Source organism: Chenopodium album, chromosome 23 (genome assembly GCF_948465745.1).
Source record: "Chenopodium album chromosome 23, dcCheAlbu1.1, whole genome shotgun sequence".
NCBI classification, from domain to species: Eukaryota; Viridiplantae; Streptophyta; class Magnoliopsida; order Caryophyllales; family Amaranthaceae; genus Chenopodium; species Chenopodium album.
The window spans coordinates 22,395,529-22,407,953 of NC_137856.1; the positions used below are offsets into that span (position 1 = coordinate 22,395,529).

The 12,425-nt window shown below is 35.2% G+C and overlaps 1 protein-coding gene across 1 annotated transcript; it reads right to left on the reverse strand.

The window, feature by feature from the left end:
* Window positions 1-326: 326 nt before the first annotated feature.
* LOC145607140 (secreted RxLR effector protein 161-like) lies at window positions 327-925 on the reverse strand. Its single transcript, XM_081662890.1, has 2 exons — window positions 729-925; window positions 327-639 (listed from the first exon to the last, which is right to left on the reverse strand). Exons 1-2 carry the CDS (start codon window positions 923-925, stop codon window positions 327-329), a joined length of 510 nt encoding a protein of 169 aa, XP_081519016.1.
* Between the last annotated feature and the right edge of the window lie 11,500 nt (window positions 926-12,425).

Sequence of the window (12,425 nt, forward strand, 5' to 3'; positions counted from 1 at the left end):
TATTACCGCTATTGTACCTATATGTTTATCTGCCTCATTAAAACCTTGCCAAGAAAAACCCTGTGGGATAAAAACTTGGACGAAGGAAAAAGAGTACACCACATATAGGGATCCCCCTAAGTTAGCACAGATCACAAAGGTGACGCATGCTGGTCATATGCACTAGTTCTTGAAATTTTGGTAGGTGGTAATGCCTTCGTGAATAGATCGGCTAAGTTGTTGCATGACTGGATCTGCTTGACATCGATTATTCCTTCTTTTTCCAAGTCATGAGTAGAAAAGAACTTGGGGTCGATGTGTTTTGTTCTATCACCTTTGATGTAGCCTCATTTAATTTGTGAGATGCAAGTAGTGTTGTCTTCAAATATTTTTGTTGGGTCTTCTTCGACTGTTTTGATGCCGCTTTCTTTAAGTATATGTTGGGTCATAGATCGCAACCATTTACATTCCCTACCAGCTTCGTAAAGGGCAATCAATTTAGCTTGGTTTGATGAAGTTGATGTTAGTGTCTGCTTGGTTGACTTCCAAGAGATTGCTGTATTGCCATAGCTGAAAAGATAACCAGTTTGTGATTTTGATTTTGCTGGATCTGATAGGTAACCTGAATCAGCATATCCCACGAGAGTTGGATTACCATTTCTTGGATAGAAGAGCCCTAAATCAATTGTTCCACGTATATAGCAAAGTAGGTGCTTCACTAGTGTCTGCTTGTAGGTTCAGAGCTTTACCTTGCTAATAAGTTTACTGAAAATGCAATTTCTGGCCTAGTGTTGATGGCCAGGTACATCAAAGCTCCTATTGCAATTACGTATGGCACCTTTGGACCAAGTACAGCTTCACCTTCTTGTCGGGGTCTAAATGGATCATCTTTGATGTTTAGAGCATGAACAATCATTGGTGAATTCAATGGGTGTGCTTTGTCCATATAGAACCTTTTTAATGCTTTCTCGGCATAATTGGATTGATGAATTAAGATACCATCTCTTAGATGTTCAATTTGTAATCCGAGACAAAATTTTGTTCTTCCAAGGTCTTTCATTTCAAATTCGATCATTCATCGTACATTTAGCGGTTTCTTCGATTTCCTTATGTGTTCCAATGATGTTTAAGTCATCAACATACACCACTATTATGACAAAACCATTTTCGGACCTTTTGATGAAAACAAATGGACAAATTTTGTTGTTCTTATACCCTTCTTTAAGTAGGTACTCACTTAAACGGTTAAACCACATCCTCCCAGATTGCTTTAAACCATAGAGTGATTTTTTCAATTTTATGGAATGTAGCTTTCGAGGTTGTGACCTCAAAGGTTCAGGTAGTTCAAGTCCTTCGGGGACTCTCATATAGATGTCGGTATCAAGTGACCCATAAAGGTATGCAGTCACAACATCCATCAAACGCATTTGTAGTCCTTTGCATGCTGATACACTTATGAGGAACTTTAGTGTCGTGGCATCTACCACAGGTGAATATGTTTCCTCATAGTCGATTCCCGGTCTTTGAGAGTAACCTTGGGCTACAAATCTAGCCTTGTATCTTACAATTTCGTCCTTTTCATTTCTTTTTCGTATGAACACCCATCTATACCCGACGGGTTTCACTCCTTTTGGAGTCTGGACTGCAGGACTGAAAACTTCGCGTTTTGCGAGAGATTTTAATTCAACCTGAATGGCTTCTTTCCATTTGTCCAATCACTCCTTCGTCAACATTCATCTATAGATGATGGCTCGGTTCCCTCAACATCAGTGATGATTTCTTTGGCAATTGAGTATGCGAATACATCATTGACATAGGTTTTTACTCTATCCCATTGTTTTCTAGTGTGGACGTAATTTATTGAAATTTCATGATTGTCGACTATTTCAATTTCACGCTCCCCCCTCAAATGCACCATCTGACTCTTTAGATTCATCTTGGGGGTCGATTGTATTTTCATCATTTTGGATTAGATCCAATTTATTTTAGGGGTTTTCCCTCTTTTTATTCCTCATTTTCACTCTTTTGGTTTTTCTCGGCTTTAGGTCTTTAGCTCCGAGGGGTCTGCCACGTCTTTTACGTGCTGCAAGTTTTTCTGAAAGTGGATTATCCATTTTCTTTGCTGGGATTTTAACCCTAGTAGGGCATTTACTGAAGGTATATGTGACTTTGTCACTCCTTTTGTATCAGTGAATGCGTCTGGCAATTGATTTGCGATGTTTTGCAAATGAATTATTTTTTGCACTTCTTGTTTGCACGCATTTATCCTTGGATCAAGGTATGATAGATTTTGGGCATTCCATGATATTTCTTTCCAGCATGGGCCTTCTTTATCTCCCCCTAAGGTTGGGAAGAATGTCTCATTAAAGTGACAACCTGCGAACCGAGCTGTGAAAAGATCACCAGTCAATAGTTCGAGATATCTTGTGATGGAAGGTGATTCATAGACAACATAGATTCCCAACCTTCTCTGTGGGCCCCTTTTAGTACGTTGGGGCGGTGCTATGGGAACATGGACTGCACATCCAAATGTTGTTAGATGTGCCAAGCTAGGTTCCTTTCCAACTACTAGTTGTATTGGAGATAACTTATGTGTCGCGCTCAGTCTTAGTCATAGTAGAGCAGCGGAATGTATTATTACATGTCCCCATGCAGAAGATGGGAGTTTTGATTTCATGAGTAATGGCCTAGCGACTAATTGTAATCGCTTTATTAATGATTCTGCAAGGCCACTTTGTGTATGAACATGGGCTATTGGGTGTTCCACGTCTATCCCAATTGACATAATTATGATCGGATGATCCGGGAATTGAGCCCTTAAACGTGTATTTGTGCAAGAAGTTTTGCAAATGCACGCAACATTCCTGGTGGAGAGAAGACTAACATGTGACCAACGTGTTGAGGCATCAATTAACACGAGAAAATATCTGAACGGTCCACATATCGGGTGTATTGGCCCGCAAAATGTCTCCTTGTATTCTTTCTAGGAATGCAAGATTTTCACGTTCAAGTTTACCTTTTGAAGGTCTAATGATCAATTTTCCAAGTGAACAAGCTTTACAATGAAGTTCATTTGATTGTGGGATCCGTATATTATTTAATGGATGTCCATTTGAACTTTTAATGATTTTTGTCATCATGCTTGTTCCAGGATGACCTAAGTGGTCATGCCATATATTAAACATTTCCTAGACAATACCTCCTTTTTATTTTCATTAATGGTTTCCATGTGATAACCATTCAGACGTATATCTTTGAAGCTCAATAGATTACGTCGTGTTTTGCTAGAATATAATGCGTTTTTTATTGTTACTATTCTACCTTTTGGTAATATTACGCAAGCTTTTCCTGAGCCCTTAACCATATTGACAGTGCCGGCAATTGTGTTGAGACTGGTATTTATTGGCTTGATATGAGTAAAGTATGACTTGTTGCTCAAAATGCTGTGTGTGGTTGTGCTATTAATCAGGCATTTTTCAGCATTTGTGTTGTTATTTTCCATTGTCTTCACATGAATAAAGAAAGGATTAGTAAAACTATCATCTATAAAAACACGTATGAGAAAAACACATCTTTATTATAGCATATTTTACAATATTAAAACACACTTGATACTAGGAAAACATGCTTAAAGAAAACTTAGGATTCCGGACAACGGACAAACAACTCGAAAAATATATGACAATGTCGATGAGGCAAACACCACATGACAAGCACATGATCGATGTAGTCTAGACAGTTTATATGTCATCAACAAGATAATCGGCTACATTGAGTTCTGGGTTAGGGGAACTTTGTGTGACAAAATTAGTTTCTGCTTGTTTCCCTTGGACTCCTCTTGAGGCAATATATAGGTTCACAAGGTGTTTTGTCGTACGACAATCCTTAGCCCAATGACCTTGTATTCCGCATTTGAAACACTTTTCTTGTGGCTTTCCTTGCTTTTGAAGACTTCCCCTTCCTCTACCGCCTCTACCTCTACCTCTCAGGGTGGGAGTATTGGAAGTATTTTGACGCCAGTTTTGACGTCCTCTACCCCTATTGGGGTATTGACCTCTGCCCTGAAAACCTCCTTGTACAATATTATTATTCCAGCGCTTGCCTGTTTTTGTGGCATTTGTTTCTGGTATTGCACTGGTACCTGCTGGTCTCTGATTATGATTGGACAACAGGACTGCGACTAATAGTATGGAAATTAAGTCACAAAACCTTTCACAACGCCTTTCTCGGTACTGTTCTTGTTGTACCATATTATTTGCGTGCATTGTAGTGAGAGTTTTCTCGATCATGGCTCTTTCAGAGATTAGTTCTCCACATAATCTCAATTGTGAAGTTATGCGGAGTACAAAAGTTATATTCACGTACTGAGCTGAAATCTTGAAGTCTCAAGGTAGACCATTCATGTTGGGCCCTTACCCAATTATTCTCTGTAAGTGTTCGAATTTGTCTCGGAGGAAAACCCAAAGTTCTCTAGGATCCTCAATGAGAATATACTCAGTTTTTAATTCGTCATGAATGTGGTGTTTGATATACACAAAAGCTTTAGCTTGTTCTAGAGGAGTAGGGTTTCCCTCTTCGGCGATAGCGTGTTCTAGACTTTGTGCCCTTAGGTAGGCTTTTGCGTCCACCCGCCATTCCAGGTATCTTCCTCCGAAAATGTCTAAAATTTCAAAGTCTCGGTTGCTATTCGACCCATTTCTGATTACACGAAAATTTTTAGAAATTAGTAAAAGGGAAGTCAAATATTTTTGTATAAATAAGGTTTTAAAGATTAGAAAATATCACTATGGAATGCAAGTCGTGGTGGTCCGAGTACCCAACTTATAAATAAGAGGTTGGGGGTTCGAAACTTGGTAAAAGCATAAACCCCGAAAAATTAATAAAGGCTGCATATTTTTTAATTTTATTTTTAATTATTATTAAAACGTTAATTATATTAATATGGTACTTATTATATCCGAACAATGAACAAGAATAATACTTGAAACATAAACTGACTAAAATAAATTTCAAAACCCAAATAACTAAAGTTTAATTAATATTATAACTATAAAATCATTCCCCATAAACCATTACTACTTTTGTTAAAAACAAAAGAAAAAACCAAATATGTAATATGATCGTTGGCATGCAGCCAATGCAACCTCCAACATCAGAACTTGATAATCGCATTACATGCATTTCAAAGTCTTTATTGGTTATAGTATTTTGTTTTGTCATGTTTCCATGTAGGTTTGCATGTTAATGCAAAAATCGGAGCTTGTAACATGTATCAGTTGTTTATATATTGTCTTCTAATATATTTGCCACATGTAAATGAGTATGCATGTAATATATATCATCTTTTTCTCTTTCAATGTAAACACTAAAAGGTAAGTATCATTCCTTTTTTTTTTTTTTTTTTTTTTTTTTTTTTTTTTTTTTGCGTCTATAGTCATCCTATTTTTTCTTCCTTCTTACTAATATCCAAATTCTCTTTCTTCCTCCTTCTTAAGAAAATATTCACACAAAATAATTAGGAGAAGAAAATTGCTTATAGTCAAAAATAAATTTGCTTCATGAAATAATAGGCAAAATTAAATTCATGTAATAAACGAAAAATTTGTCTTCGTACTTCCGGCCATAAATTGCCTATCATTTTAGGTGGTCTTGTTTTGAAAATAAAACGTAACCCGACCATCAAGGCGGCATTTTGAGAGTTTGGCCCGTCCATATAGCCGACTTAAAATGCAAATCTCGCCCTCCATAAAGGTGGCTAATTTTCTTAGTGGCCTATTAGTCGCCTTGGCGACGTTTACTACGAGTAGTAGCGGTGGTGGCGGTATCTGTTTCATCTCTTCCTATCTTATAGTATCTGGAGGAGGGGGTTTGGTTTCGGTTGGTGGTATTGGGGGATTTTCATTGAGGTTAGGAACAACTTGTGAAATTTCGATGGCTTCGGCGGCGTTAGTGTTTCAGGCTTGATTTGTACTTATTCGGGCTGGTTGTATTGTACCACAAGGTATGACATTACGCTCTACTACGAAATATATATGTGAAAGTGATATATTATTCAAAAATGTATTGACACCATTATATTGGTGTTCCATTTTTGAGTAATGAATAATTTGATAGTTAGATTTAAAATTTGAAAAGGCAAAACTACCTTAATTTGAGCAAATTCGTGCTGATAACGTGTTTTACAACAAAGGATTTCAAAGAGATCAAAAGAAAGCTTTTAGATACTCCGATAATTGTTGTTATTATTTCCTTCAGATTATGCGGGGATTTATAGTGCCCTTGAATGAACAGTGTTTACTCATATGTTAAACACGCAGTGAAATGTCAAATCGAGCACGAGGTTCTGAGCGACGATATTTAATTTACATGGGAAGCTAAACATTGATGTTTGGCGGTATTCTTAATCAGTTCATATTACGCAATACGGTGCGTATTAAAACAATATCATTTTACATTAAATAACAACTATATGGAGTATCATTTATTTATTTAATTTTTTTTAAAAAATTGTGATTTATACATTGTAATGGTAACAAAAATTAGTTATTGCAAAATTGTCGTATAAATATATCTTATATAAGTTACTACCTCCATTTCATATTAGTTGTAATTTTGGAATATTTTATAGGGAGTTAAAATTGGTCAAAATTGCAAGTCATTAACCTACTACTAACGTTTAATTAACAGAATGCTTACTATAGATAATAAATTGCAAGTACAGTTGTACTGTTGATAATTAAAAGTTAAGCAGTTATACATTGATAAAAGCTCAAACTTGGCTGTTCCAATGATAATTTTCCTATGTTATATATCACAAATAATACCCCAAATTTGCAACTAATATGAAACGGCAGGAGTAAAATATTTTAAAGAAATAGTAAATATTCAATGTTTTAAATTGCTGAGAATAATCGCATGCTATGTAAAATAGTGTTATTAAGATTTTCATAATTATTTTCATTGCGAAGTTAAAGATATTTAGTGATAAAAATCGCACATGTTAGGTTAATTATTAAGCATGATACGAACTTTATATTTCTGATTTGAACTTATTTTTTCTGATTTCTATAGTAGTTGTACACAATTGAGACTTTTCGTGAGTGAAACTAATTTTCAACTCTTTTTCTAATATAGAGGCTTTTTTTTTATTGGAATACTTAGATACATTGTTAAAAAATAAAAACTATAAAAGCAAAATTGAAAAAACCTCTAATAGTTAACAATTTATCAAAAAAGTATTTTGTTTTATTTATCTTTTTAATCATTAGTTAAATAAATTTTGTGTAATATTAAATGTTGTGTTATTTCTCAAATTAGATTAGATATCAAAATTTATTATGTATGTTTTATTGTTGATTCATATATATATCAAATTTTGTTTGATATATATATGAAAATTAATAAATTACTATTTTTGGATTTACCATGGGTGGAACATGTCCTAATCTAGTTTTTCTTTATTTTGGTTGATGGAGTGGAATATCCAAGAGAAGCAACATAATATGTTGCCCGATTTCCTTCTTGGTAAATATGCTCCAATTCCTTGTGCATTCCCATGACGTACTATAAAATTATCGCAAACTATTGGGTGCGGGCACCCGCACCAAGTGTTTGTGAGTCCGAAGGCGATGATGATGACGGAAATGGTGGATGACGACAATGACGAAACTCGAAACTCTAGACGATGGATGCGAAGGTTAAGGCGTTCGCTGGTGCCATTTGGTGGTGCTTTTGGTGGTGGTTTGGGTGCAAATTTATGCTGGCGATTTGGGTGTGGTTTGGTGTTGCAGTACTTGGTGGGTAAGGTGTACGATGGTTCGATGGATGGTGGGAGGGGTGGGGTAGGGTGGCATGAGAGCATATCATCCATTTAAATAAGCATAGCAACCAATTGATATTTGATATTAGTCAATATTAGAGACATATCAAACGTTTCAGCCAACAAAAGGAACCTATCATCAACCAAGAGTAATATATCAGTCAACAAGAGTAAAATATCAGCCGACAAAAGGTATTCATCAGCCAAGAGACGAAACATATTATCCAACAAAAAAAGAAATGCCGGCCAGTAAAAAGATGAAATCGACAAACAAAAGGTACAAATAAGTCAACAAATGAAGCATATCAGCCACAAAAGGATAAAATCAGCCAACAAATGAAGCATATCAGCTAACAAAAGGATAAAATCAGCAAAGAAAAACAACAGGTAAGCCTACAAAATAAAATATTCTCAAGAAGCAAAGTGCGGCGACACATTTTCCGGTGAGCGATTGAGCGGTGACACAATGCGTGGCCCCATATTAGATTATGCGGACCTAGTGCAGCGATTTCCGGGTTCCTTGGTACGCCAGTTAGCCCCTATAAGCAATGTAACATGATTAAGTAGTCGGCTCGATCACAATCACAATCAGTGATCGACCTGACGAAAGATCGTTTTACTTAGCTTAAAGCGCCTAAGAATTGGCTCATCGCAAGCACCGAAGTAACAGTTCACAAAGAATTTCTAGGATGGAAAATTTCCACAAATCAATTTGAAGCCTTTAAGAATCTTATATATGGTTCTTAAGAAGGAATTTCCAAAGATGGAAGGGTCGATTTGAAGATTCAAGATGAAGAAGTCTTCAACAGGGGGACTTTAAGATTAAAGGGTCTCTCGTTAAGATTTGAGAAGATATCACGAGATGGGCGATTTTCGACAACTTTTGCTAAGATTGTGGAGGTTGTCACCAAGATTTTAGAAGATAGCACGAGATGGGGCGGTCTTCGACATCATTCGCTAAGATTGTGGAGGTTGTCACCAAGATTTGAGAAGATACATGAAATGGACGGTCTTCGACGGCATTCGCTAAGATTGTGGAGATTGTCATCAAGATTTGAGAAGAGCGGTTCATGATGAGGCGGTCTTCAACAGCTTTCTCTATGATTGGGAAGGTTGTCATTATGATTCAAGAAAAAAGCTCGAGATGTAGCAGCAATGATAGACCATGTCCTGAAGTAGAGAGGAGATTGTCTATAGCGGCGAGGTACAGCGGTGGCTAGGTACTGCCACAACCCTGGAGATGACGAGGTACAGTCACCTTCGACGATGTTCCCGAGGTATTGTGGAGGGTTGTCACAAACAAGTGAAGATAGCGAAGTAATGTTACCTTCAACGATGGCGTTCACGAGGCACTGTGGAGGTCGTCACAATAATGCAGCAACAAAAATTGGTTACTCCTAGACGTGTGCTCGACGGTGCGAGATACGCGTTTCTTAACTCTTTTATCTGTTTAAATAACGCTAGTTTGCAGGTATCGGCGTTACAAGAATGATTTAGGGTCGTAGAACGGCTTGAATCATTCTCCAGCCTTATCGATACTTTGACTTTTGTTTTCGAAACTTGTGTTTCTCCAAACTCAGTGAAAGTGGGGGCTTCTGTAGACACCCAAATGTGTCTCCCCAAAACCAAACCCAGTGATGAATATCTTTCACGTCATTTGATTATCGAATGAAGTGAAAGTGTGGAAAGTGTAGTGATGCAGTTATTTTTAATAAAATACCTTCTTTCTGTTTTTGAAAACCTGCTCTATTTATGAAAAACGTCCAATCTAGTTTAGTTTGGTTCATGTTATGGGTCCAATAATTGTGTAGTTGGATGGGGTTTGAAAAGACCTTTCCAAAAATATATTATAAGCTCAATTCTGATGAATAACGAGTAAGTTACGGCTAAAATACTAAACTGGGCTCAAACCGAATTTTACCTACGACCCAATGATCATGAGGAGGGTCCAAGGGTTTGATCATATTCCTGAAATAATTAGGATTGATTAGAAGGTTCTATAAGTTTCTAAAAGATCTTAATCATCCTTTTTTTGAAAAGATAAGATCAAAGAGTTTGAAATTATATAAAATTCCTCTTATTGAGAGTCCTAATTCTATTCGAATTTAAAGATGTTAAAAAATAGTTAGATATTATTTTCGTGCCTTATAATCTTTATCGAAAATTTTATATGGTTGGATAGATCTTGAAATTATATTTTCAATGATATATTATAATATTAATTCCGAGCTATAACGAAAAAGATATGAAACAAAATACGAAACTCTATCCAAAACTGACACCCTTCCACTATTTCGGTCATATCTTTTTATCTACAAAAGATTTTGATTTGATTATAATTGGGTTAGAAATTAGACTTCAAGAGCTTTCTAACGACATATTATATGCCTTATTTTAACTTCTAGATCAAATGATATGATAAAAACAAAATCCGGAAAAAACTGTTTTCAACGCCAAACGACAGACCTATCTCCAGGCGACAAGCTTTGTCGCGTGCGACAGCTTTGCGAAAGAACCAATTTTATTCCGATTCAAATTCTAACTCTTTTCTATTGTTTTCAGACTATTTTTCCTATAAATAGGGTCTTTGACCTCCGTTTCAAAACAACCGAGAATTCTCTAATTCTCTCCTCTCTCTTAAGCAATATAGCTTATTCTTTCTCCCTCTAGCATTTCTAAACTAGCCTTTTACAAAACACCATACCGCATACATTAGCTCTAGACACACCTAGCCCAGTTCGAAGTTGCCTTCACCCTAGACGTGAAAGTTTGATAATTTCTGAGGGTTTAGTCCTAAATCCAGTCTAAACTTTTTAACTCTTTCTTTCAATTATTTGATTTAATTCTTTGATTATTATTTTTCTAGAAGTTTACTAACGCTTGTATTTTCTTATTAGAAAGAGGTACAAAGAATCAAAGTATGTAATCTTATTGCTCTATTCTTGTAGAAAGCACATTTATTATTTATTAATTCCTAGTATCATGTTAGGATGTTTTATTGCTTTCTAGAATTATGTTAGGTTGCCTCTTAGTATCTCTAATGGCATGTTAGTATCATGTTAGCTTTAAAGCTTTGATCTTTAATGTTTAGTGACATGCTAGGGTTTGTAATTAATCTTGTTAGTATTATGCCTATGATCTTGCTATTGTGATTATGCTTTATTGTTAACATGATTATTTTGATCGTCATTGTTATGTTGCTTGTTATTATTGTTGTTGCTTGATCACGGCATTTATGCAGGTTTAAAGGGAATTTTTACTTGAAATCACGCTTAATAAGATAATTAATAATTTGGTTTCGGCTAATATGATTTTAATTCAAATGATCGCCAATCGTAGTTTTGTTTGTGCATTAATATTCAACCAACATAGATTAAACAGGTTTAGGGTTAATCTAATGATTGCATATTAGTCAGAAAGCGCACATGAATACGAGTAAAATAAAGTAGAGGCCTATTTTATAGGGCGTGTATTTATCTTTTAGATTGGATTCATACCCTTATCCCCGAACACCAGTCATGGTTCCAAACCTATTGGAGTTGACGATCTCATGGATCATTAAGAGGTGTGACTTTCACCCTGTGAATGGTTTACAAGTTCCTAAAACTTATTGGCGACTCTTTTACTCTAGCTTTTTTCCCTTTGGACGCCACCATATTTAAGTGTATGATCACATTGGGGTTCAAGTTTGGGGTAATGCTTGAAATATTCCCTACAATGTCTAATATCAGCCAACAAAAGAACTTATCAAATTTTTTAAAAAAAAAATACATATAAGCCAACAAAAAGAATATATTAGCTAACACGAAAATTATGTCGGCCAACAAATGAAACATATTAGCTAACACATGAAACATATCAGTCAACAAGTAAAACATATCAGCTAAGCTAGTCGCATGGAAATTTGAGCTTCTCTAAATATTAAAATTATTGTACATCTGTAATTCATACGTGCTATGATGCCACTTACACCTACTACCACAAAGCTGACGCTAAACTCAAATTAAACAAAGAGAATAATTTCTCCCCTTAGTCTCTCTTTTCGACCATTTTTTGTTGAAAATTTCAAAAAAAAAAAGTAAAAAAAAAATAAGAAACAAATTGAATTAACTTCAATCTTCCATCATCAAGCGAATCTTAGCAAAAATCAACTGAATATTTTATTTATGTATAAAGATCGGAAAACCTATTCAAGATTCTTCTTAATTTTGAATCACAAAAATTACCCTTTCAATAAAAAAATTACCCTTAAACTCATAAAGTTACTCTTACACACACATAATTACCTTTAACCTAAAAAAAAGTTACCCTTAGTAACAAAAAATAACCCATAAAACACACAAAAGTACCCTTAAACCAAAACGTAATTTACCGTTAAACATAATATAAAAATTGAATTAACAAAAGAATTTTGACTTAATATCAAACAATACACAAAAACTCAAAACAAACCAACAGAATCGACCTTATAATAATTCTCCAAAATCGATTAAAATGTTATCACATTCATTGAAAAAACGCAAAACCTAATTATTAGAAAAGACAAAGGATGTATATATATGAAGTTATGAACTAAACCAACTAAACACTAATTTAATTAGATCTAGAAATAAAAAAATAAAAGAAA